Here is a 22,874-nt window from a genome sequence, read left to right on the forward strand (position 1 = left end):
AGCATATCTTCCAAAGTCTGAATGTTCTTTCTGTCTGACCATCAGTTTGGGGATGATAAGCTGTGCTCATAGCCAACTTATTTCCCAAAGCATTCTGAAGACTGCTTCAAAACTTAGATGCAAATCTTGGATCTCTATCAGACAAAATAGACACTGGAACTCCATGCAACCGAACCACGTTATCCAAATATAACCTTGCCATTTTCTTGTAAGGATAGGTACGATCATATGGAATGAAATGTGCTGACTTGGATAATCTATCAACTATAACCCAGATAGCATCACAACCTCTGATAGACCTGGGTAAGTGAGTTACAAAGTCCATTGCAATATGTTCTCAGTTCCATTGCGGTATTTCTAAACTCTGTAACATACCTCCAGGTTTTATTCTCTCAGCTTTCACCTGTTGGCATGTCAAACATCTTGCTACAAATTCAGAAATGTCTTTCTTCATGGCATCCCACCAGAAATAAGGTCTCAATATCTGGTACATCCTACGATTACCAGGATGAACACTATGGCGACTACAATGCGCCTCTTGAAGCAATGCTTCTCTCAATTCTGCAACATTTGGTACCACTAATCTATGATTCATTCGCAAACTACCATCTGATGAGACATTATACTTATCTGGATTACCAGAAAAAACCAACTCTTTTAATTTCTGAACTTTTGGATCTATCTTTTGAGCCTTTTTAATTTCAGCAATAATCTGTGGCTCAAAATGCAATGCAGAAACAATAAAATAATTATCTTGTGGCTGAAAATTCCATCCAGAAGTACACAATTCATCATGATTCTGCCAAATATGAATGGATGCTAACATGCCATCCTGATACTTCCGGCTTAATGCATCTGCAACCTGATTCATCTTCCCTGGTTGATACTGTATTTCACAGTCAAAATCCTTCAATAGATCTAACCAACGTCTCTGCCTCATATTCAGCACTGACTGAGTAAACAGATATTTCAAACTCTTATGATCTGAGTAAATAATAAACTGTTCACCATATAGATAGTGTCGCCAAATTTTCAAGGCAAAAACAATGGCTGCAAGTTCAAGATCATGAACTGGATATCGGGATTCATGTATTTTATTTGCCTCGAAGCATAAGCAATAACCTTTCCATGTTGCATCAATACACATCCCAATCCTTTAGCTGATGCATCTATACAAACAACAAATCCACCTGATCCAGACGGCAACGCCAACACTGGTGTTGTCGTCAATTTCTCTTTCAGTTTCAGAAAACTCTGCTCACACTCTTCTGACCAAATAAATCTTGCATCCTTCTTGGTCGGTTGGGTGATAGATCGGGAAATCTGAGAAAACTCTTCAATGCATCGTCTGTAATACCCGACCAATCCCATAAAACTTCGAACCTCTGGTACATTGGTTGGTCTAGTCCAATTCAAGACCGCTTCAATTTTACTTGGATCGACGGATATTCCTTTGGCTGATATCACATGACCCAAAAATATGATTTGATCCAACCAGAATTCACACTTTGACAATTTAGCATACAACTGAGCATCACGAAGTGTTTGAAGAACTAATCACAAATGCTCTCTATGTCCTTTCTTGACTTCGAATACACCAGTATATCATCAATAAAAACAATAACAAACTTGTCCAGAAAATTCCTGAACACTCGGTTCCTTAAATCCATAAATACTGCTGGTGCATTAGTCAACCCATATGGCATAACCAAAATTTCATAATGCCCGTATCTGATTCTAAAAGCTGTCTTAGGAACATATTCTTCTCCAACTCGAAGTTGATGGTATCCTGATCGAAGATCAATTTTCGAATATACTGAAGTTCCCTGTAGTTGATCAAACAAATCATTGATTCTAGGCAAAGGGTATTTATTCTTGACGGTGACCCGATTCAATTGCATATAATCAATGCACATTCTCATGGAACCATCTTTGTTTTTAACAAACAAAACAGGGGCTCCCCAAGGTGACATACTAGGTCGTATGTACCCTTTTTCCAGTAAATCCTGCAATTGCTCTTTCAACTCTTTAAGTTCTGCAGGTGCCATTCTATATGGAGCTTTTGAAATTGGAGCAGTTCCTGGCATCAATTCAATGCTAAAATCAAGCTCTCTCTGCAGTGGAAAACATGGTATCTCCTCCAAAAAGACATCAGAAAATTCTTTCACCACTGGTATATCAGACAATCTCGGCTCTTCCTTTAAAGCATCCACATCATAAATCATATATCCCTCATTTCCTAAGGATAATAGCTTAAACATTTCCATCGCTGAAACTAAAGGTATTTTAGCTTGCGATCCTCGACCATAAAAATTCTATTTGTCACCAAAATGAGGTCGAAAACGTACTACACCATGAAAACAGTCTACAGTAGCTCGATAATTTGTCAAGGTATCCATACCAATGATACAATCAAAGTCATACATCGGTAACAAAATCAAATTATAAATCATAATACTGTCACCAAAATAAAATACACAGTCCAACACAATCTGCCTTGATAAAATCACTTTACCGGCTGGAGTGGACACAGATGCAAACTCATGCAATGATGTAGTCACAAAGTCATATTCATCAACAAAATTGGATTTGAGGAAAGAGTGAGATGCTCCTGTATCAAATAAAACTCGTGCAGTGTAACCATTAATTAAACAAGTACCTGCGATTACACCACCTGGAGCCTCTCTGGCTTGATCCTCTGTAGCATGTTGTGGACCTGGGAATGATTGAGGTGCATTACCCCGAACTTGTGGATAATTGAACTGCTGAAAAGACTGCGCAGGAGTAAAGGGTCTCTGAGACGAACCACCCGAAAAACCACCTCTGTTCTGAGGAAACTGTTGTGGTCTCATCTGCCCTTGAGTACGGTTTGGACAAGATCTAGCAAAGTGTCCTTTCTGACCGCAATCATGACATGTCCCACGTACACCACCACACTGAGATGTATGATGTCTACCTCCACAACGCTCACAATACACCACTGAATACTGATTCCCTGAAAAAGGCATCCCCGATACACTTTAGATCCACTTGAGCTAGATGAACTCGACTGACCTTTCTTCTTGAAGTTCTTTCCTCTGGGCATAAACCTTTGAGGTTTTTGGTGTTGGAAGAACTGCTGCTACTGGAAAGGCTGCTGAGGTACATAAGATGATGTACCCATTGGTAATTGCATACCTCTACTAGGTATCTGTAAAGTCTGCTACTGATTATCTCTTTGAAATCCTGCTTCTAATCTTATTGCCTTGTTGACTGCATCGGCATAGCTAACCGGATTACTAGCCAGAACCAAGGAATATAAATGAGAACCCAATCCTTCCAGAAATTTCTCCATTTTTGACCCATCATTACCGGCGATATGCGGCACGTAAATCAATAAAGATGATAATTGTCGAGCATATTCTGCAACTGGTAAATTACCCTGAACCAATTTATGAAATGCAGATGATTTGGCAGCATAATAAGAAGGCGGAGAATACTCTTGTCTGAACAGAGTACTGAAAACATCCCAAGTAATAACTGTGCAAGCATCACGCAAAGCCCTGGCAGTAGCCTCCCACCAACGTTCAGCATTGTCCCTCAGCTGAAGAACTACTAATTTTACTCTTCGGTTGGAATCATATTCCACCGAATCAAACAAATTATTCATGGCCCTTAACCAACTTTTAGCTTTTTCATTACCTTCGGAGCCATCAAGGACAGGAGGATTCAGATTCTGAAACCTCGATACCACCAATTCCATATCATTCACTCTACGGGTGATCTGTTCAACTTCCACATTAACATTCTGTACCGCTTCACCAGTAGGTCGACCACGTCTACCTCGAAGCATTCACATCAATACCATCCATATTCTGAGCACCAGACTCTTGAACCACTTCTTTACCTTTCCTACCTCTCAGTGCCATTCTACAGAACCCAAGTTAATTCCCAAAATATTCATTAACTTCAAAATAATTCAAAACACCGAAAAGGAAATGCCAAAATGCTCAAGAATCCATTACCTACTAATGCCAAAACATGTTCATCTCTAAAATACTAACATGCAATTCAAACCAGGCAAAAGCAAGTAATTCCAAATAATCAATCACATGCGCACAATTTATTTGTGCCTAGACTCGAGTGTACTAACTCTATATGAGCGTATCCCAGTCTACGCTCTGATACCAAATTAATATTTTATTAACACACAATCAAGATTAATTAGTATAAACAGCAAAAACGAGTTAAAATTTTTCTTTTTGGCCCAATAGAAATTTCGGCATAACCTCCTCGTAAATAGGACATACCGGAAAAATATAAAACAACCAAAACGACTAAATCAAAACCCCCAACAAACATCCAATACGAAACAACGCCAACCAGGCACAATCACAACAACGATCCTCCAAAACAAAATATACAACTACTCGGGGCAAACCACAGTAATACATAGATATAATATCTAGGGACTCGATGACTGAACTCACAGAGAAAAACAATAAAGGCTTGAGCTCAAAACTCAAAGAGCTCTAGCGCCCCTCGGTGCTTCATCCTGAGCAGCCGAAGACGAACCACCTGCATGACCTTCTATTGAAACACGGAACAAACCACAGCAGTCCCAAAGGACAGGGGTCGAATCCCAGTACGAAGATCAAATAAATTACAACATATATAAATGACATGTAATGAAATCAATGCAATGCATGTACGCGTGAAAGATGTCTTGATATCAGGAGTCAAAGGATCGATATCAACAATCATAATATATGCTCGAGCTGGTCAACGACTCAGTGGACCTGTCCAAGACTCAGCGGACAGTGTGTGGGAATATGGCTTCACACTTGATGCCAGCAACTACCTAAGCCGGACCGAGTCAAGGTGTCCAAAATCCACAAGACACAATAAAATATCATATACAGATCTCAATCGAATATCAACGGGTATCAATAACTGAAGGGCTCAATATGAATGAGTGCTCAACAATGTATATCAATCCATATATTATTCCAATATATTTGAAAATCATGTTTTATTTTAAGAAAATGAGCAATAATCTTAAATTTGCATCCAAATTCCACAAAGAGCACATAATCACATAATTCATATAAAATCAATTAACTCACATCAATTAAATTACACGTCGACATAGACGCTGTAAGAAATCGATCAATCCGTACCTTAACCTTCAAATTAAATTACCACAATAATTATGAAGACCTCGGCGCTTCCTGGTTATCAAAACCTGTGGCAATTAATTTATTTTCATCAATTAAATACTCAACTCTTATCCAATTACAATTTACAGATTCCAGCTTGTACCTAGGATGGATTTTAATGTCATAACTCAATCAAAACCTAACCGAATTACACTTATCATATATGGCTGAAATCCTAACTCAAAATCCCACATTTCATCAGAAGATACCAACACAAAAATCGGTCATCTAGATGCTGAAAAACACAAAAAACAGGAAACTTTGAAAACAATAAATCTGTACAGATTCTGGTTCGACACCTTGTAGCATAAAATTCATATCTAATTCATTATTGACCCAATTCAAAATCCGCCAATTGTAAATGAAATAAAACTCAAATATTTAAGTTTTCTTATAAGATATCATTCCCAAAATCTTAGTAGATAATTCCAGAATTAAGCAAGAACATGCTGTTACTCACAAACTCGCGGACTGAATTCCCAGACTGAGCAGTTTCGGTAAAATGAGCATAAATCCCTCATTCTTAATGGAATTTAACGGGTCAATTACCTTTTGAAGAAAAGACATAGCTCTACAACTTTCATTTAGATCACAAGTCCAGAATCCAAGTGAAAACAGGTGACAAAATCGAATTACGGAATGTCTTCTGCACGCATCACTACAGAGTTCGGTTTTTGACACATTATGGTAGAAAAATCATATCAAATCCGTTTCTTATTGTAATTACGATTTTCCAATGGCTGTAGAAAGCTAACACAACGTTCTACAAGTTTTATTTGAACCACAAGTCGATATTCTTCGTGTAACATACCCAAATATCCAAAAATAAACTAGACACCAAAATCTCGAAATATCACAGTAGCTAAGAATGAAACCCAGGAACAAATTTGCAACTCTAGGCTTAGGGATTACCTTCCAAAGCTTCCTATAAACTGAAATGAAGCAAGAATTAGCCTCTACAATCCTCCAAGGAACAAATAAGAAGGCAAGAAAGGGGCTGGAAAAATGTTGCAGCAGCAACACGCAGCTCGCTGCACAATGGAAGGGCTCGTCTATTCTTCGATTCAAACAAGGAACAAGGTTCACGAGATTCAGCTGATGGTTGCTGGATAAATTACTGTCAGCTATGGTGGTTGAACCACAAGACACGAATAAGGTAGCTGGAGAAAAGGGTGAGGCGTGAGGTAGGGTTGAGGAGAAGACATACGGGAATGGTGAAGGGGAAATGGGTTTCCTTATAAAATAACCCATAAAAATATACACCCCACAAATATATTAATATGCATTTGCAATTATTAAATGTTTGCTAAAAATGCTAGATTGTGACTCGGTCCAATTTATTTCAACTCCCGTGTGTTATTTAATTCCGACATGTATTATAATATCGTTTATACTTCCGATATTTTCTAATACACATTTTTAACACACAGTTAAATTTATTTAGCTTAATATTTTAATTTCGCACTTTAAAATAATTAATATCAATTCTTGCCAAATAATTGAGTAATTAATATCAGGTCATCACAGATACGATAATCGATCCTATCAAGTGGTATCAGAGCGGGTGAATCTTGTTCTTGAATACTTTTGATCTATAAACTTGCTAGCATGACTTCATTCAACAAAATTCCTATGTTCTCCAAAGAAGAATTTGATGATTGGAAAATCAGAATGCAGGCTCATTTAGCTGCACAAGATGATGACATGTTGTATGTCATAACTGATGGACCCATGAAGATTATGAAAACAAACACAGCAGTTGCCATAACAGAAGGGCACCACAAAGAATAGAAAAGCCCAGAGATGAATGGACAACTGAAGATAAAAGAAAAGAAAATCTTGATAATGTGGCTAAAGACATTCTGTACAAAACGCTGGACAAAGTAACCTTCAACAAAATAAACATGTGTAAGACAGCCAAAGAAATTTGGGAAAAGCTGATCCAGCTTTGTGAAGGAAATGATCAAACCAAAGAGAATAAACTCTCTGTGGCTGTTCAAATGTTTGATAACATCAAAATGAAAGCAGGAGAATCAATACACGAGTATGATGAAAGAGTAAGCAGTATCGTCAATGAGTTAAATGTACTTGGAAAAGTGTATACCAACAAAGAGATAACACTAAAGGTAATGAGAGGTCTTCCCAAGGAATGAGATTTCAAGACCATGGCAATGAGGGAGTCCAAGGATCTAAATCAAATTGAACTTCATGATCTGTTTGCTGATTTAAAGGCTTATGAATTTGAGCTACAAACCAGAGAAGGAGAACCATCTACCCCTGCAGTTACAACTGCTCTAGCAGCCGTCAGAACAGAACCAATCAGTTCAGTCAAGAAATCTGCTGATCAGTTGAGCAGTGATGCTATGTCTTTGTTCATCAAAAAATTTGGAAAGTTCATGAGAAAGAATCAAGGAATCTTTCAGAAGCCATACCCAAGGAAAAGCTCAAAAGATGAATGAAATGCTTGTTACAACTGTGGCAAATCAGGTCACTTTATTGCTGATTGTCCTAAACCCATGAAGGACAGTCAGGGGTCAACTGATAGAGGAAAGAAATCATATGAACACAAAAGAAGGCCCAAGGAAGATAAGAAGTCCTTCAGAAAGAAACACGAGGTACCTTAGCTGAAAAAAAATAAATCTAAATGGGCAGAAACTGACAGTGAGGAGTCAGAACCAGAAAGCTCATGCAGCTCTAGTGATGACGAGGAAGTTATGTGTTTGATGGCTAATGATGCAGAAGAAGAATCATCTAGCCAACAGGTATTTGATTTCAGCTCAACTGATTTCACACGAGAAGAACTCATTCTAACACTACATGATATGGTAAATGAGTATCAAAAACTTGCATCATCATTTGAAAAAATCAAAGCAAAGAAAACTGATCCCACAGACAATAAAACCAAAACTGATGAATCAGTTGATGGATTGAGTCTAAAAAAGGAGATTATTGAGTTAAAAGCATAAATAAATAAAAATCAGTCATTAATCCAGAAGTTGATGCTTGAAAACTCAAAACAGACTGAGCTCATTCAGTCTTGGAACAAGTCATCAACTGCACTGAGTGAGATGCAGAATTCACAAAAATCAGTTTCTGATAAAACTGGTTTAGGGTTCAATACTCAAGGAGAGATGTATCCAAATGATACTCAATCAAAGCCAAAAATAGACAAAGGAAAATACATTAACTTTGTCAAAGCAACAGTGGTACAAGAACTAATTGTGCCCAGTAAACTGATTGAGCAACCTACTATGAATATGAGTAAGGCTAGAAGATATGGGATTGGTTATAGCCAAAAAATTTCAACTGATTCACAAAGTCAGTCATCAAAAAGGTTTCACAAGAACTATTCGAATAGCTATTTCAATTACTATAATTGCAAGCCAACTCAGAAGATATATAGACTGAACAATCAGTTGAATAAAGCTAAAACACATATTGTATCATCTGTACACTACACAACAATCACACAAAAGCCGAGAAAAACCATTTGGAATACAGCTACTGGAAAGTCTATTAGACTAATCCAAGTATGGGTTCCTAAGGGACTAATCAGCTCAGGACCCAAATAGATATAGTACCAAATTATATTGTGTATGTGATTGCAGGTAATAGGTACAAACAAGAACTCAATATGGTATTTGGACAGTGGATGTTCGCGACATATGACAGGAGATGCAAGTGTGCTATCTCAACTGATCAAATATAGTGGTCCAAATATAAGTTTCGAGGACAATTCCAAAGGTAGAACTGTGGGTAAGGGTAAGCTTATCTATGGTAACTTTACTTTTAAATATGTTCTATTAGTAGAAAACCTGAAGTATAACTTGATCAGCATCAGTCAGTTATGCGACAGTGGATTTTTAGTACAATTTGACAAAAACTCATGTTCAGTCAAAACTTCAATTGATGAAATCATACTAACTGGCAAACGTTGTAGAAACACATATAAAGTCAGTTGGAATGATCAAACTTATGCACTAGTTTGTTTTATTGCTTCCAAATCATCTAAAAACTGGTTGTGGAATAAGAGACTAAACCATTTAAACTTTAAAACCATTGCCTATCTGAGTAAACATGAACTTGTAACTGGTTTGCCCAAAATAGACTTTTCAAAAGAAAAACTTTGCTCAGCATGTCAGTATGGTAAACAAGTACGATCTTCTTTTAAAAACAAGGTTGGTAAATCTTCATCACGATGCTTAGAACTGTTGCACGTGGATCTCTTTGGTCCTATACCAGTCATGAGCTTAGTGGGAATGAAATACACCTTGGTAGTCGTAGATGATTTTTCAAGATTTACTTGGGTTATTTTTCTCAAATCTAAAGACCATACTGCTTCACAACTGATAAAGCTCTTCAAAAGACTTTTAAATGAAAAATCAGTTGGAATTGATCGAATCAGATCAGATCGAGGAACTGAATTCATCAATCAAACTCTTTCAAATTTTCTAGAGAATGCTGGAATTAAGCATGAGCTCTCAGCAGTCAGAACTCCTCAGCAAAATGGTGTAGCTGAGAGAAGAAATCGGACCCTTAAATAAGCTGCTAGAACAATGCTTGCTGATTCTGGTATTTCTCAAAGGTTTTGGGCAGAGGCAGTAAACACTGCGTGGTATACTCAGAACGATCAATGATTAATAAGAATCATATGAAAACACCATATGAGATCTGGCATGGAAGAAAAATTATAATTACTTATTTCAAAATATTAGGCTGCAGATGTTTTATCCTTGATAATGGTAAAAATTATTTAAAAGCGTTTGATGCTAAATCTGCAGAGGGAATATATTTTGGATACTCATCAGTTAGTATAGCTTATAGAGTATTCAACAAGAAAACCCTAAATGTTGAAGAATCAGCTAATGTTGATTTCGATGAAACTGAACTAACTGATAAGCCAACTGATCAAGTTGAGCTAGTTGATCGATTTACAGATATCAGTTTGGAAGATGATGACAAAAATGAATGTCATAATAATCAAAACATATTTCAAACATCTGAACCAGAAGTACTGGATCAATCAGATGCACAGGAAGTCGTTAGTGATGATCAGTTGATAGAGCATAATGATAACACTCAAATACCTGTTGACGAAGCACCAACTGAGTCTGAAAATTGTGTTCAGTTACCAACTGAAGGAATTGCTGAGACAACAAATACTGAGTACAGATGGAAAAAATCACATCCACCTGAACTGGTAATAGGAAATCCATCAGATCCAGTAAGAACTCGAAATCAAATGCTAAACTTATTTATCCATTCAGCTTTTGTTTCACAACTAGAACCGAAGAAAACTGATGAAGCTCTTGATGATCCTAACTAGATAAATGCAATGCAAGAAGAGCTAAATCAGTTTACTCATAACAATGTCTGGAACTTAGTTCCAAGACCGATTTCAAAAACTGTCATAGGTACAGGTTTTCAGGAACAAACTGAACGAAGATGGTTCAGTTGGACGCTATAAAGCAAGACTGGTAGCACAAGGATATAGGCAAGAAGAAGGAATTGTTTATGATGAAACATATGCACCAGTTGCAAGACTGGAAGCTATCAGAATATTCCTTGCATATGCTTCATTCAAGAACTTCAAAGTCTATCAAATGGATGTCAAAAGTGCATTCCTAAACGATCAACTGCAAGAGGAAGTATATGTTGAACAACCCCAGGTTTTGTAAATCACAATTTTCCTGATCATGTATATCATTTGAACAAAGCTTTATATGGTCTTAAACAAGCTCCCAGAGCTTGGTACAAAACTCTTTCAAAATTTCTAACTGATCATAATTTTTCTGTTGGATCAGTTGATAAGACCTTGTTCAAATTTTCCAAGAATAATCAAATTTTACTTGTTCAAATTTATGTTGGCGATATCATATTTGGGTCAACTAACCCCAAATTATGTGAGAAATTTTCTAAGTTGATGCAGGAAAAATTCGAAATGAGCATGATGGGTGAACTGACATTCTTTCTTGGACTGCAAGTGAAGCAACTGGAGACTGGTACATTCATCAGTCAGACTAAATATACAAAGGAGCTGCTGAAGAAATTTGGCATGGAGTCATGTTCAGCTGCAAATACTCCCATGAGCTCATCAGTAAAATTGGACACTGATCAAGGGGGAATATCAGTTGAGGCGACATTATATCGAGGCTTAATAGGTTCATTGTTGTAGCTAACTGCCAGTCGCCCTGATATTGTATTTGCTGTCTGTATGTGTGCTAGATTTCAAGCAAATCCTAAGCAATCACACTTCTCAGCTGCTAAAAGAATTTTAAAATATCTTAAGGGTACACAAAATGTTGGGTTACCGCGGTATTCTAAAGACTCATCTTTCAATTTATTTGGCTATTCGGATGCAGATTATGCAGGATATAAACTTGATCGAAAAAATACAAGTGGTTCATGTCAGTTTCTTGGAGACAGACCGATCTCCTGGTTCAGCAAAAAGCAAACATCCATAGCTACCTCAACAACTGAAGCAGAATATCTTGCTGTTGGTAGTTGTTGTGCTCAACTGATCTGGATCCAGCAACAACTGAGGGATTAGGAGTAATTACAAATGAATCACCCATATTTTGTGACAATACGAGTACAATAGCCATTACCTATAATCCAGTTATTCACTCAAGCACCAAGCATATAGATGTCAGGCATCACTTCATTAGAGATCATGCTTTGAAGAAGGACATTAGACTGGAGTATATCTCAACTGAGCAACAAGCAGCTGACATCTTCACCAAACCATTACCCGAGACTAAGTTTTCTTACTTTCGCAATATTCTTGGTTTAATTGATTTGTCTTAAAATTATTACTAATGTTGCTTTACTAATAAAATTATCTGCAGAAAATAAGAACACAACAAATTGAAAATAATACTTTATTAAGAATACCATCATAGAACCAACTGAATCCTGCCACTCTCTAATCCAATTATTCAACTCATAAATTTGGATTCTAGAAAATGACCTAGTTGTAGAAATCTTCTCAACCACATGCCATTCCTTCCATATCATTGCTTCTAACAGCATTTGTCATCAATCAGATCTGTAACATGCCTAACTTCAAAACGATCAATGTATTTTCTTGCTGTTTCTGCTTGAGCACGAGTAGGAACATCACCACTATTAATTACCCTCTGCAAATCATGAATCTTGAACCATGTTGAGATCACTTTCATCAAGACATATACTTCCATTGTCTTCTTCAATTCTTCTAAATAAGGACTTAATTGCTCATTAACTTGAATATTCGAACTACTGCATGCATCAGAGTTACTTGAATTGGACATATTGAACTGTTATTGTCTCACATTTATCTCTCTCGTCTTATTTATAGACAGGTGACATTAAATGTTGAAGAAACCAAAGAGTCTCAAGTCAACCGAAGCGTTTTTCCTATTTTAACCAGACTTTTATTTTATCAGTTGTTAATTATCAACTGGTATCAGTTTATCATCTATTACTTAATGCTTAACTGACTTCAGTTCATAGTCAACTTATATCAGTTAGTCTTTCATAAGTTTAAATTCGCAATTCATATATAACAACTGATGAAAATTATCATTTGCAGGGAAGAGAAAAACAAGATTAAGCTTAGATAAATATTTCATTCAACCATACACATTTGCACGAATTACATCATCATATTTTTCCTTTACATCAATTATCCACATCTTCAACCAAGTGGATAAAGCAGAGGTAGATGTCTTAAGAAATCTATGAGAAACAGCTATGCGATGGAGAATGTTCAGCTCCCTCCGAAGCATTAACTGATAGATATGACCCTCCTTAAAGACATACACCCACACAGCTATGTTCAAGTGCTCCCGCACTTCTCTCAACTCTGCCATCAATGCTGGAGTAATAGCCTTTCCAGTATTATACAAGAACTCAAGCTTCTGTAGTTTTTCCCATTAGTGAAGACTCTCATAGAAGACTTCATCTTCTATGACAGCCTTCCTAGCCTCCAAAGAAAATGGGGAAGCACTCGAGCTACTCGCATCTGTCATTTTTTTATCTTGAATATTTTCACCAATATGACTGGAACTAACCGTGTTACTTCTATTTATAGCCAAATATCACGGAAGCTGAAGGGCCGTCAATGGTTCAGCAAACGATAATCTTTCTGAACTTTAAATTTATTCACTTTAATTATTTTATGCACCGATCAAGGGGGAATATCAGTTTTTAAGAGGTTAACTGAGAAGACAACTGTTTGTAAATTATCAACTGAAATGAATCAGTTTCCCAACTGATTGTTCAGCTGGATATTTTACAAATCTTCTCACATAAGTTAACAAATTAAAAACTTATTATATTCCAAATCAACTGATGTGACTGCAATTTCGTAACGTGGCCTATTTTAAACCGTTCATTTCTTGCACACACGTTTACAGCACACGTACACACATTTTTACTCAAATTTTTAATGGACTGACACGTGTCCAGAATTTAACAGTCACATACATATAAATGATTCTCCGCTTCAATTCAGCTTTCTTTCTTACACGTACATCATCTCTCAGAACAAACTCATACACTCAAAACTTATACTTCGCAAAATTTCAGGTTTCCTTACTCTCAGTGATCGAGCAAAACTTGCACAGTGAAATCCCCAATAAAATATTATTTTGTATGCTCAAAAATTAATCGCAAGTGCACGATGTCAAGTAATAATATAGTGTACGTGAGTACGAGTATCGTTCTACTGAAGACTGTGTTTTACAATTGTTATTTTCAGTTATTCAACATTTAGCAACGAAAATTGAGTTGATTGTTTTATTACTACTAAAATCAAATAAGAATGCAAATAAAAATATTCAAAATCAAGTAATGAGATATAATGTCTAAAATGGTTGAGTAAAATTCAATGAAAAATGGATTTGTGGGAATCTTGGTTCACCTACCCCTCGTTAATTTATTAATTCGTTCGATCGTGATCTATGCTTCTGACAGGATTTCCTAATCTATTGAACACACTCTCTCGAGCTATGCCAAACTAATTCCACTCAATGAAGTAATTAAATATCTTTAATTATTTATCACGAGCGAATCGCATTTCGATCTATAAAATCCCCTAGTTTTCGACCCTTAGGACTATGACTATCAGCACGTATCCAATTTCATATATCTATGTAAATTGTAGATCCGCGAATTCTACTACTCGATCGTATTACTCGTTCTTCTCTCGAACTCACTCGTGATATGAAAACGTCGTTAAAGTTTGCTACACCTTAATGACACGATAAAACAGTAGTAAAATCAAGAATAACGCACAATCGAAATATAAATTAATTCAAATCACGTTCGGGGTAGGATCCCCTTTAATCCCAACAAATAATAGAGTTAGCTACTAGAATTCATTGTAAAATAAATGCAACAATGTTTAAAATGAAAGAAACTAGATTAGAAATACTAGGCGAGACGAAATCTGCGAAGAACAGTGCCCGAAAAGCTTCAAATCTTCAATCCACGCGCAAAGTTCTCTCCAAAAGCTTGTGACGGCTGCCAAATCAAGTCTGAAATAATCATGAATTCGTGCCTCTCCCCTACCATATCTTCCCTCTTCAGAATTAAGGAATGGAATCGAGATTGATCTTTTTCCAAAAATAGGTGGCGCTCGGGCGGTAGAAAAGTACCGCTCGAGCGCCACACCTTCTGTAAATCTCCTTGGAGCGTTCGGCATTCGCGCTCGGGCGGTAGAAAACTACCGCTCGAGCGCGGACTCTTCTGTAATTGTGCATTGTAAAACATCTCTCGCGCTCGGGCGGTAGAAAATTACCGCCCGAGCGCCGACCTTTCTGTCGAGATGTTTCGGCATTTCTCTCCTCGCGCTCGGGCGGTACAATTTCACCACCCGAGCGCCAACTCCTCTGCCCTTTTTGTCTTGACTTGGCACTTGGCTCCGATTTTGGTTCTTCCGGTCGTGTTTCCTGCAAATTCATCATGCCCGAGTGAGATAGGATAAAATGCAAATATTTATTCTAAAATGAACAGAATGTGATTGAAACAAACGATGGGCAATGCAAAACACACACAGATTAATGCAATAAAACACGTAAAAACAACACATATCACTCAGCAATGGCGAATCAAATCCCAGCTCACACGATGAACGCTTTAGCTATTGACTTTGAGTCAGTTTTACCAGTTCAAGAAGCTAATGTTAAGAACGTCTTTCTGAAGATTGAATCTGCTGGTCTCAGGATGTTTTTGGGCAGAGCCTCGCAGGAAATTTACCCAAAAGAACTCAAGGATTTCTACTCAAATGGATATATCAATTATCAAATCATGCGAGTCACTCAATTAACACTTCAATACAAGTCTCACTAGCATGCATCCCCGTGTCCATTTATCACTAGCCATTAATTTAACTTTATTCAACTTTTAAGTGCAGATAAGGGTGTCGAAAAGAAGGAAAATAAGCTCAAGTGGCTAAAAGTTGGGAGTACACCGATCATTTTCAATGTGCAATCGTCAAGACTTTTCATCTGACTTTCCTCGTCTCCTTACATCTCCAACTTTTAGCCTAGGAATAGAATTTCATTCCTTTTATTTCGCCTCCCCTTCACCTTACATCTCCTTCTTTCTTCTCTTTTTCTTTTTTTTTTTTTAAATGCACAATTTTCACACATGTACTCCATAGGCTAAGAATATAATCCTTTGGATTACAGCTGGTTAGGAGTATGACATTTTAATTCAGTGCATTGGAAAGGAGGTAAATGTAAAGTTCAAGGAAAAACAAATTTTCTCATTCGAGGTCCCAATTAGCGACTTATTTTCACGGGTCTACATGCTAAATCAACTCATAAATGGTGCCTTTCAAGTTAACCACACAAAACTTTCAAATTTCACCATTATTCCTACAAAATTCTAGTCCCCACACATATGTGCTCAAAAAGTTCAAATTTGTACCAAAATTCATGCTTTAACAATCAAGAGTACCATTCACGAAGTGACCCAATCAATACTTTTGTAAACTATCAATTCAACATCATCATTGGCTCATAAACTATGTCTTCTCACCATAAACGACACCAAACAAAAGAAATGCAACGAAACTAAACCAATTAACTAAACAACCAAAACAATCTACCCCCCTCATACTAGAGTTGTGCAATGCCCTCAGTGCACAAAATGAAACAAACATTAAAAAACAAAAAAACTCATGAATGCAAATGCAACGACAGAATAAGCAAAAAGAATAAAAAGAAAGGGGAAACAGTAAACTCCCCTGATCAAGACTCGTCGTCGTCGTCGTGCTCGGGTGGTGGCACTCCGGCAGCGTCCCCCTGCTGAGAATAATCATACTGGAACTGGAATGGGGGAGGAGGTAGCGGAGTCGGTGGAATGGTCGACGGGTCAACGCCCCCGTGCACAAGCAAAGAGCGCATCATGGAGTCAATGTGCGATAAATGGTCCGTGACGTAAGAGTTGAACTGACTCTGATGCGCTTGGAAGGCGAGATTTTCATCCATCTTGTCATTCTGAGTTCGCCTGCGGGGTTGTGGTGGACGGCGGCGTGGGATGGCAGTGCTAGATCCACCGGCGTCCTCCTCCCGAGGGGGAAATTCACTGATTCGCTTAGCTCGTTTCCGCTGGAGGTCTTCGACACAAATAGGCTTCATGGGCTGCAACCATTCCTCATCATCACGAAATACGACTCCCGCTCTGGCACACAACTCGGAGATAATGGTGGGGAAGAACAGGCCCACATGACTGTTGTGGGCACTCAGTGTGATTTGTGAATTGATAAGTGTGCCCACGTTGATGGCGTATCCCTCGGTCAAAGCATAAAGCAGCACCGCCCGCTCTTTCTGGACCTCGCTCTTATGCGAGACCGGCATCATTCTCCGAGCCACAAATAAATACCAAAGGGCAAATTCAACTTTCAAATACTTCTCGTCAAAACAACTCGGCGAGCCGCCCAATGGTTTCCATATTGCGTCCGGATGGCACAATGTGGCGAGAATCGTATCATAATTCGGGCTGGCAACTAATGTCTGGAAGTGGGAGTCGTCAACCTCCGCTGTCCCTAACAGTGCATTGATCGTCACCGAGTCATACGGTACATGTTTACCCCTAACAAACACCAAACCATTTCGCCCCTCCGCTGCATTGGCATAAAATTCGCGAACTACAGAGACTACCGCCGCCTTAGGTTGCTCACCAAATTTGTCCCATCCCCTTCTCTCCAAACCAACAATAATATCCAAGTATCTGTCCTCCAACTGTCGCCGGACTCCCCTCTCGGCTATTGGGTTGCGGTGAATTTTGGCATGCCCGTATCGAGCCCTAGCCTCCATACTAACAAAAACGTTCCCTATCAAATGAGGATGAAGAGGAGGAACCGGGGTTATCTTTTTGCTTCTTGGGAGTCATTGTGTTGGATGAGAGAGATGGTGGGTGAATCGGAGAGGATGACCGGAGTGATGACGTCTCTTGATTCCTAAAATGGAGTGTGCCCATGGTGCTTTAGCATTGATGGGTGGAGAGATTTCCTGCAAAAAAAATGAGAAGAGAGTGGGAGAGGGTTAGGGGTTTGGGGAGAAAATTTGGGGAAAAGTTTTCGTGCAGAATGAAGAGAGGGGAAAGTGAATCCGCGATTTAAAAGACGTCGCGCTCGAGTGGTAGAAAATTACCGCTCCAATGCCGAGTCCTCGGGCAAAAATTTTAGCGGCAGATGTTCGCGCTCGAGCGGTAAAAGATTACCGCCCGAGCGCCAAGCTCTCTGGACATTTTGCATTTGCTTCGCGCTCGAGCGGTAAAAAATTACCGCCCGAGCATCGAGTTCTCGGGAAAATTCACACATTACTTTTTTTTTTTTTAAAAAAAACAACAGTAAAACAAAATATGCTGACACGAAAAAAAAAGAAAATTTAATTAAATGCAATAGAAAGAAAAGGAAAGTAGTTCTCAATTTATAGTCGAGAGCTTGACTGTCGGTCTGTCTCAGTTCGGCGTGTCTTGGAACCGGGTGATTCCAAGTTGCGGCTCAATTGTGCCACCCATGTAGTGCTTCAGTCGCTGGGCATTGACCGTAAATGCCCCATCCTTCCCGTCTTTCAATTCTACAGCTCCCGATGGATATACTTTCGAAATCACAAATGGACCAGACCATCGTGATTTCAACTTTCCGGGAAAAAGTCGCAGCCGGGAGTTGTAGAGTAGGACACTTTCACCTTCTTTGAACTCTCTCTCAACGATCCGCTTGTCATGGGCCTTCTTCGTCTTTTCCATGTAGGTTAGTGCGAGATCAAATGCTAGATTTTGGAATTCCTCCAACTGATCTAGTTGAAGCAACCGTCGTTCACCTGCATCAGTAAAGTTAAAGTTTAGTGCTTTTGTTGCCCAATATGCGCGATGCTCTAACTGTACAGGTAAGTGACATGCTTTACCAAACAATAATCTGTCCGGTGTCGTGCCTATTGGTGTTTTGAAAGCAGTCCTATATGCCCAAAGAGCATCATCTAATCTCACCGACCAATCCTTCCTATTGACACCTACCACTTTTTCCAAAATCCGCTTAATTTCTCGGTTAGACACTTCCACTTGACCACTCGTCTGGGGATGATAAGGGGTAGATATCTTATGTGTGACACCATATTTGCTCAAGAGTTTTTCAAAGAGTTTGTTGCAAAAATGAGTGCCACCATCACTGATGATTGCTCGTGGTGTTCCGAATCGGTTAAAAATGTTTCTTTTTAAAAATTTGAGGACCACTTGAGCATCATTAGTGGCGTACGCTTCCGCCTCTACCCATTTAGACACATAATCCACCGCAACCAAGATGTATTTTTTCGTGAAAGAACTAGGGAACGGTCCCATAAAATCTATCCCCCACACATCAAAAACCTCACATTCAATGATATTATTTAACGGCATTTCATGACGGTTAGAGATGTTACCTGACCGCTGGCATTTATCACAATGTATCACATAAGAACGAGCATCTTTGAAAAGAGTTGGCCAATAAAAGCCACATTCAAGTACCTTGGATGCCGTCCTTGTTGGTCCGAAATGACCACCTACCTCACGGTCATGGCAATGGTTGAGGATTTGCCCAAACTCTTCCTCTGCGACACATCTCCGAATCATGGCATCTGCACAAATTCTGAACAAGAAAGGTTCCTCCCAAAAATAATACTTCACGTCCGAAAAGAATTTCTTTCTTTGGTGAAATGTTAAATTTGGGGGGGGTGAGCCTGTAACAAGAAAATTTGCAAAATTTGCATACCATGGACAATTCTTCATCTCAAATAACTGCTCATCTGGAAAGCATCATTCACACAATCATCACTGATAAATTCCAATGTAGACAAATGATCCGCAACCACATTCTCAACACCCTTCTTATCTTTTATTTCTACATCAAATTCTTGCAATAATAAAATCCACCGAAGTAAGCGTGGCTTTGCATCTTTCTTGGCAAGTAAATACTTAAGGGCAGAGTGATCAGTAAACACAGTTACTTTCGACAAAACAAGGTATGAGTGGAACTTGTCAAGTGCATACACTACTGCAAGTAACTCTTTTTCAGTGGTGGCATAATTTAATTGTGCTTCATCTAGAGTCCTACTTGCATAGTATATAGCGTGAAATACCTTGTTTAGTCTTTGGCCAAGGACAGCTGATAAGTGCAATTTTTGCGCTTAAATTACATTAGAATCCATTATGAATTATGCGTGTTTCGAACAGTATTATGCGTTTTTTGGTTTGTTTTTGCTGTCATTTCAGGAATGAAGGAAACAGAGGGCACGAAGCCAAGTAACCAAGAAAACAAGGGTCATTGCCATTATCTTGGACAGCAGCTACCGCGCGACCGCGCGACATCTCGCGCTGCCGCGCACGCACATCACGCAAGGCGTCTACCCGAGGGTCCCGCGCGCCCGCGCCAATTCTCGCGCACCCGCGCGCCCAAGTGCCATGTTGAAGACCCGAGACCAACGCGCGATAGCGCCAAGTCTCGCGCTGCCGCGCGCAGCGAGACGAGCTGGAACCCGAGACAAGCGCGCGCCCGCGCCACTTCTTGCGCTGCCGCGCGCACACATGCATGGCAAGAAGAGCAGGAGCTTGCGCGCCCCAGCGCCACTTGTCCCGCCACCGCGCGCGCCGCGATCCAGAAAACTATAAAGTGCGCGATCTAGGTCAGAATAAGAAAGAAAGGAAGATGCCGCCGTGGAGAGCCGTCATTGGAGAAAAAGACACGCGAACCAGAGCACATACACGGAATAGAGATTCAGAGTGCGAAGAATCATCGCAAATACGAAGAACGACGGATCTGGGGACAGAGACGACACTTCGATTTGTTATCTTTTCCTTTGTTTCTTTATTTTATTGCGTAAACATGTCTAGAATCATAAACATGTCTTGTTTTCTCTTGGATTTCGTGATGAACTAAATTCTCATTCTGGAGAATGATGTAACTCTGTTGAAACGATGATTTGACACCGTTATTTATTGATTGAATTCTGTTTTCGTTTAATTGTGTTCTCTGCGTTTACTGCACTGCAATTTACTGGCCATAAATTGTTTGTTGTTTGATTAATCTTATAACTCGGGAGAGGGACTAGGATTATAGATCATTAGAGACACATCGTTGAATGTTTATAGCGTTCGGAAGGCGTATAACTTTAGCGAGGCTTAGTAAGAACATTGTATGCGCTTATCTATGAACCGTAGATTCTAATTAGGAATAATTGAATCAAAGTTGATAGATACACTTTATTCGTCACTTGGGAAAGGGGGAATAAAACAATCTAAGTGTTCTTGGCCATTAATCGATTGGAATTCAGGAATATAAATTAAACTGTGAATAATTATCGTGGAAACTTTGTGAAATCATTTCTCTAGATACTTTCTCTCAGTATTATCTCTCGATTCGGTGACTTAATTTATTCTTTGCTTTCAATTAATTCGTTTAAACAAACAAAACTGATTATTGATTTTTCTAAATAAAGTTGAGGCTATTTTAATTACAAGAATTGATATACATTTTTTTTTACACTCCTCGTGGGATCGATACTTGTACTCAAAAGTACATTTCCTGGGTATTGATTCATTTATTTTCTTTGTTTGACAGTGTATGCGAAGATCGAAAAGCTCTTAGCCGCTTTTGTTTGATCCGGAGATCGAAAGAACTGCACGGAAACTAAGGAAAGCAAGGAGGGAAGAGATTAACGCAATGGTAGAAAACAGGGAGAATAATGAACACATCCAGCCAGAGGCTAGACCCATCAGAGATCACTTTAGACCAATGCTATCTAACCACTATTCTGGCATTGCTCGAGGGACCAGCAATGCTAAAAACTTCGAGTTGAAGCCCGCTCTAATCAATATGGTTCAGCAAAACCAGTTTGCTGGAACAGCCACATCTGATCCTCATGTTCACCTGAGAACTTTCTTGGAGATAACGGACACGGTAAAGATTAATAATGTTTCTGATGATATTATTAGACTGCGTTTGTTTCCGTTTTCTCTCAGAGATCAAGCACGAGGATGGCTACAATCGCTTCCCTTGGGAAGCATCACGACATGGCATGAGCTAGCCACGAAATTCCTAGCAAAATACTTTCCCCCTGCAAAATCTGCCCAGTTCAAGATTGAGATCAGCACGTTTAGGCAGACTGAATTCGAGCAATTGTATGAAGCATGGGAAAGATACAAGGAGCTGTTGAGAAAATGCCCAAACCATGGCTTTGAAGACTGGGTGCAGATTGAGTTATTCTACAACGGTCTTAATGGGCAAACCAGAGGAACAGTGGATGCTGCAGCTGGTGGTACGATCTTTGCAAAATCTCCTGAGCAAGCTTATGACTTGCTCGAACAGATGACAATAAATAGCTACCAGTGGCCGTTAGAAAGGGCAGGAGTAAAGAGGACAGCTGAAATTTATGCTGTGGATCCCATCACGTCACTCACTGCTCAGGTATCTGCATTGACCACTCAAATAGCCGCGATGAACAAAGTGAGTACATCTGACATCGAAGGTCCATCGATGGTTGCTGAAGAGCTATCCACCCCTGAAGAAGCACAGTACATCAACAACAGAAATCAGGGTGGATATGGAGGATATAAAGGTAACCCTCCCCCTAACACTTATCATCCTGGATTAAGAAATCACGAAAACTTTTCTTATGCAAACAATAAAAATGTGTTGAATCCTCCACCGGGGTTCAATACATCAAAGGGGGAGGGAAAGCCTTCATTGGAAGATTTGGTAGGAACATTTGTTACTGAGTCTGGAAAAAGGATGGTGAGAACCGAGTCTCGTCTGGACAACATGGAGACTCATATGGGAAATATGGGGGCCACAATGAAATCTCTGGAGACACAAATCGGACAGTTGGCCAACGCCTTGAGACATCAGAACAGGGGTCAATTTCCTAGTAACACGGAAGTTAACCCAAAAGAACAGTGCAAGGCAGTCACTTTGAGGAGTGGGAAGGAATTAGAGGTACAGAATCCCAAAGAGAGAGTGGACAGTGGGAAGACAGTTGAAGAAGGTGAAATGGAGAAATCCACGGCTGAAATCAAAGTTGAACCACCTCCAGTGTATAAGCCGACTCTACCCTACCCTCAGAGATTCAAGAAGAAGAGCTTGGATTATCAGTTTGCAAAGTTCTTGGAAATTTTCAAGAAGATACACATCAACATACCATTTGCTGATGCTTT

At 39.1% G+C, this 22,874-nt stretch overlaps 1 protein-coding gene and 1 long non-coding RNA gene across 2 annotated transcripts; both read right to left on the reverse strand.

Annotated features, from left to right (window-relative positions):
• Positions 1–1,553: 1,553 nt before the first annotated feature.
• Positions 1,554–3,008, reverse strand: LOC140806692 (uncharacterized). The gene is made up of 4 exons (XM_073163238.1): positions 2,660–3,008; positions 2,478–2,611; positions 1,887–2,315; positions 1,554–1,826 (listed from the first exon to the last, which is right to left on the reverse strand). The coding sequence occupies exons 1-4, from the start codon at positions 3,006–3,008 to the stop codon at positions 1,554–1,556; spliced, it is 1,185 nt and encodes a 394-aa protein (XP_073019339.1).
• Positions 3,009–4,451: 1,443 nt separating this feature from the next.
• Positions 4,452–6,438, reverse strand: LOC140807628 (uncharacterized). Its single transcript, XR_012112725.1, has 3 exons — positions 6,111–6,438; positions 5,160–5,224; positions 4,452–4,566 (listed from the first exon to the last, which is right to left on the reverse strand). It is a non-coding gene; the product is annotated as an uncharacterized lncRNA (long non-coding RNA).
• Positions 6,439–22,874: the final 16,436 nt, after the last annotated feature.

This window comes from Primulina eburnea, chromosome 12, assembly GCF_022965805.1.
Source record: "Primulina eburnea isolate SZY01 chromosome 12, ASM2296580v1, whole genome shotgun sequence".
NCBI classification, from domain to species: domain Eukaryota; kingdom Viridiplantae; phylum Streptophyta; class Magnoliopsida; order Lamiales; family Gesneriaceae; genus Primulina; species Primulina eburnea.

Bases quoted from the DNA above. Each gene is read 5' to 3' on its own strand.
- LOC140806692 (XM_073163238.1), bottom strand. From the start codon at position 3,008: ATGCCTTTTTCAGGGAATCAGTATTCAGTGGTGTATTGTGAGCGTTGT. The intron at 2,612-2,659 runs GTACTTGTTTAA...TATTTGATACAG, and splicing joins TCCAGGTGGTGTAATCGCAG to GAGCATCTCACTCTTTCCTC. The intron at 1,827-1,886 runs GTCACCGTCAAG...GATCAACTACAG, and splicing joins ATTATATGCAATTGAATCGG to GGAACTTCAGTATATTCGAA.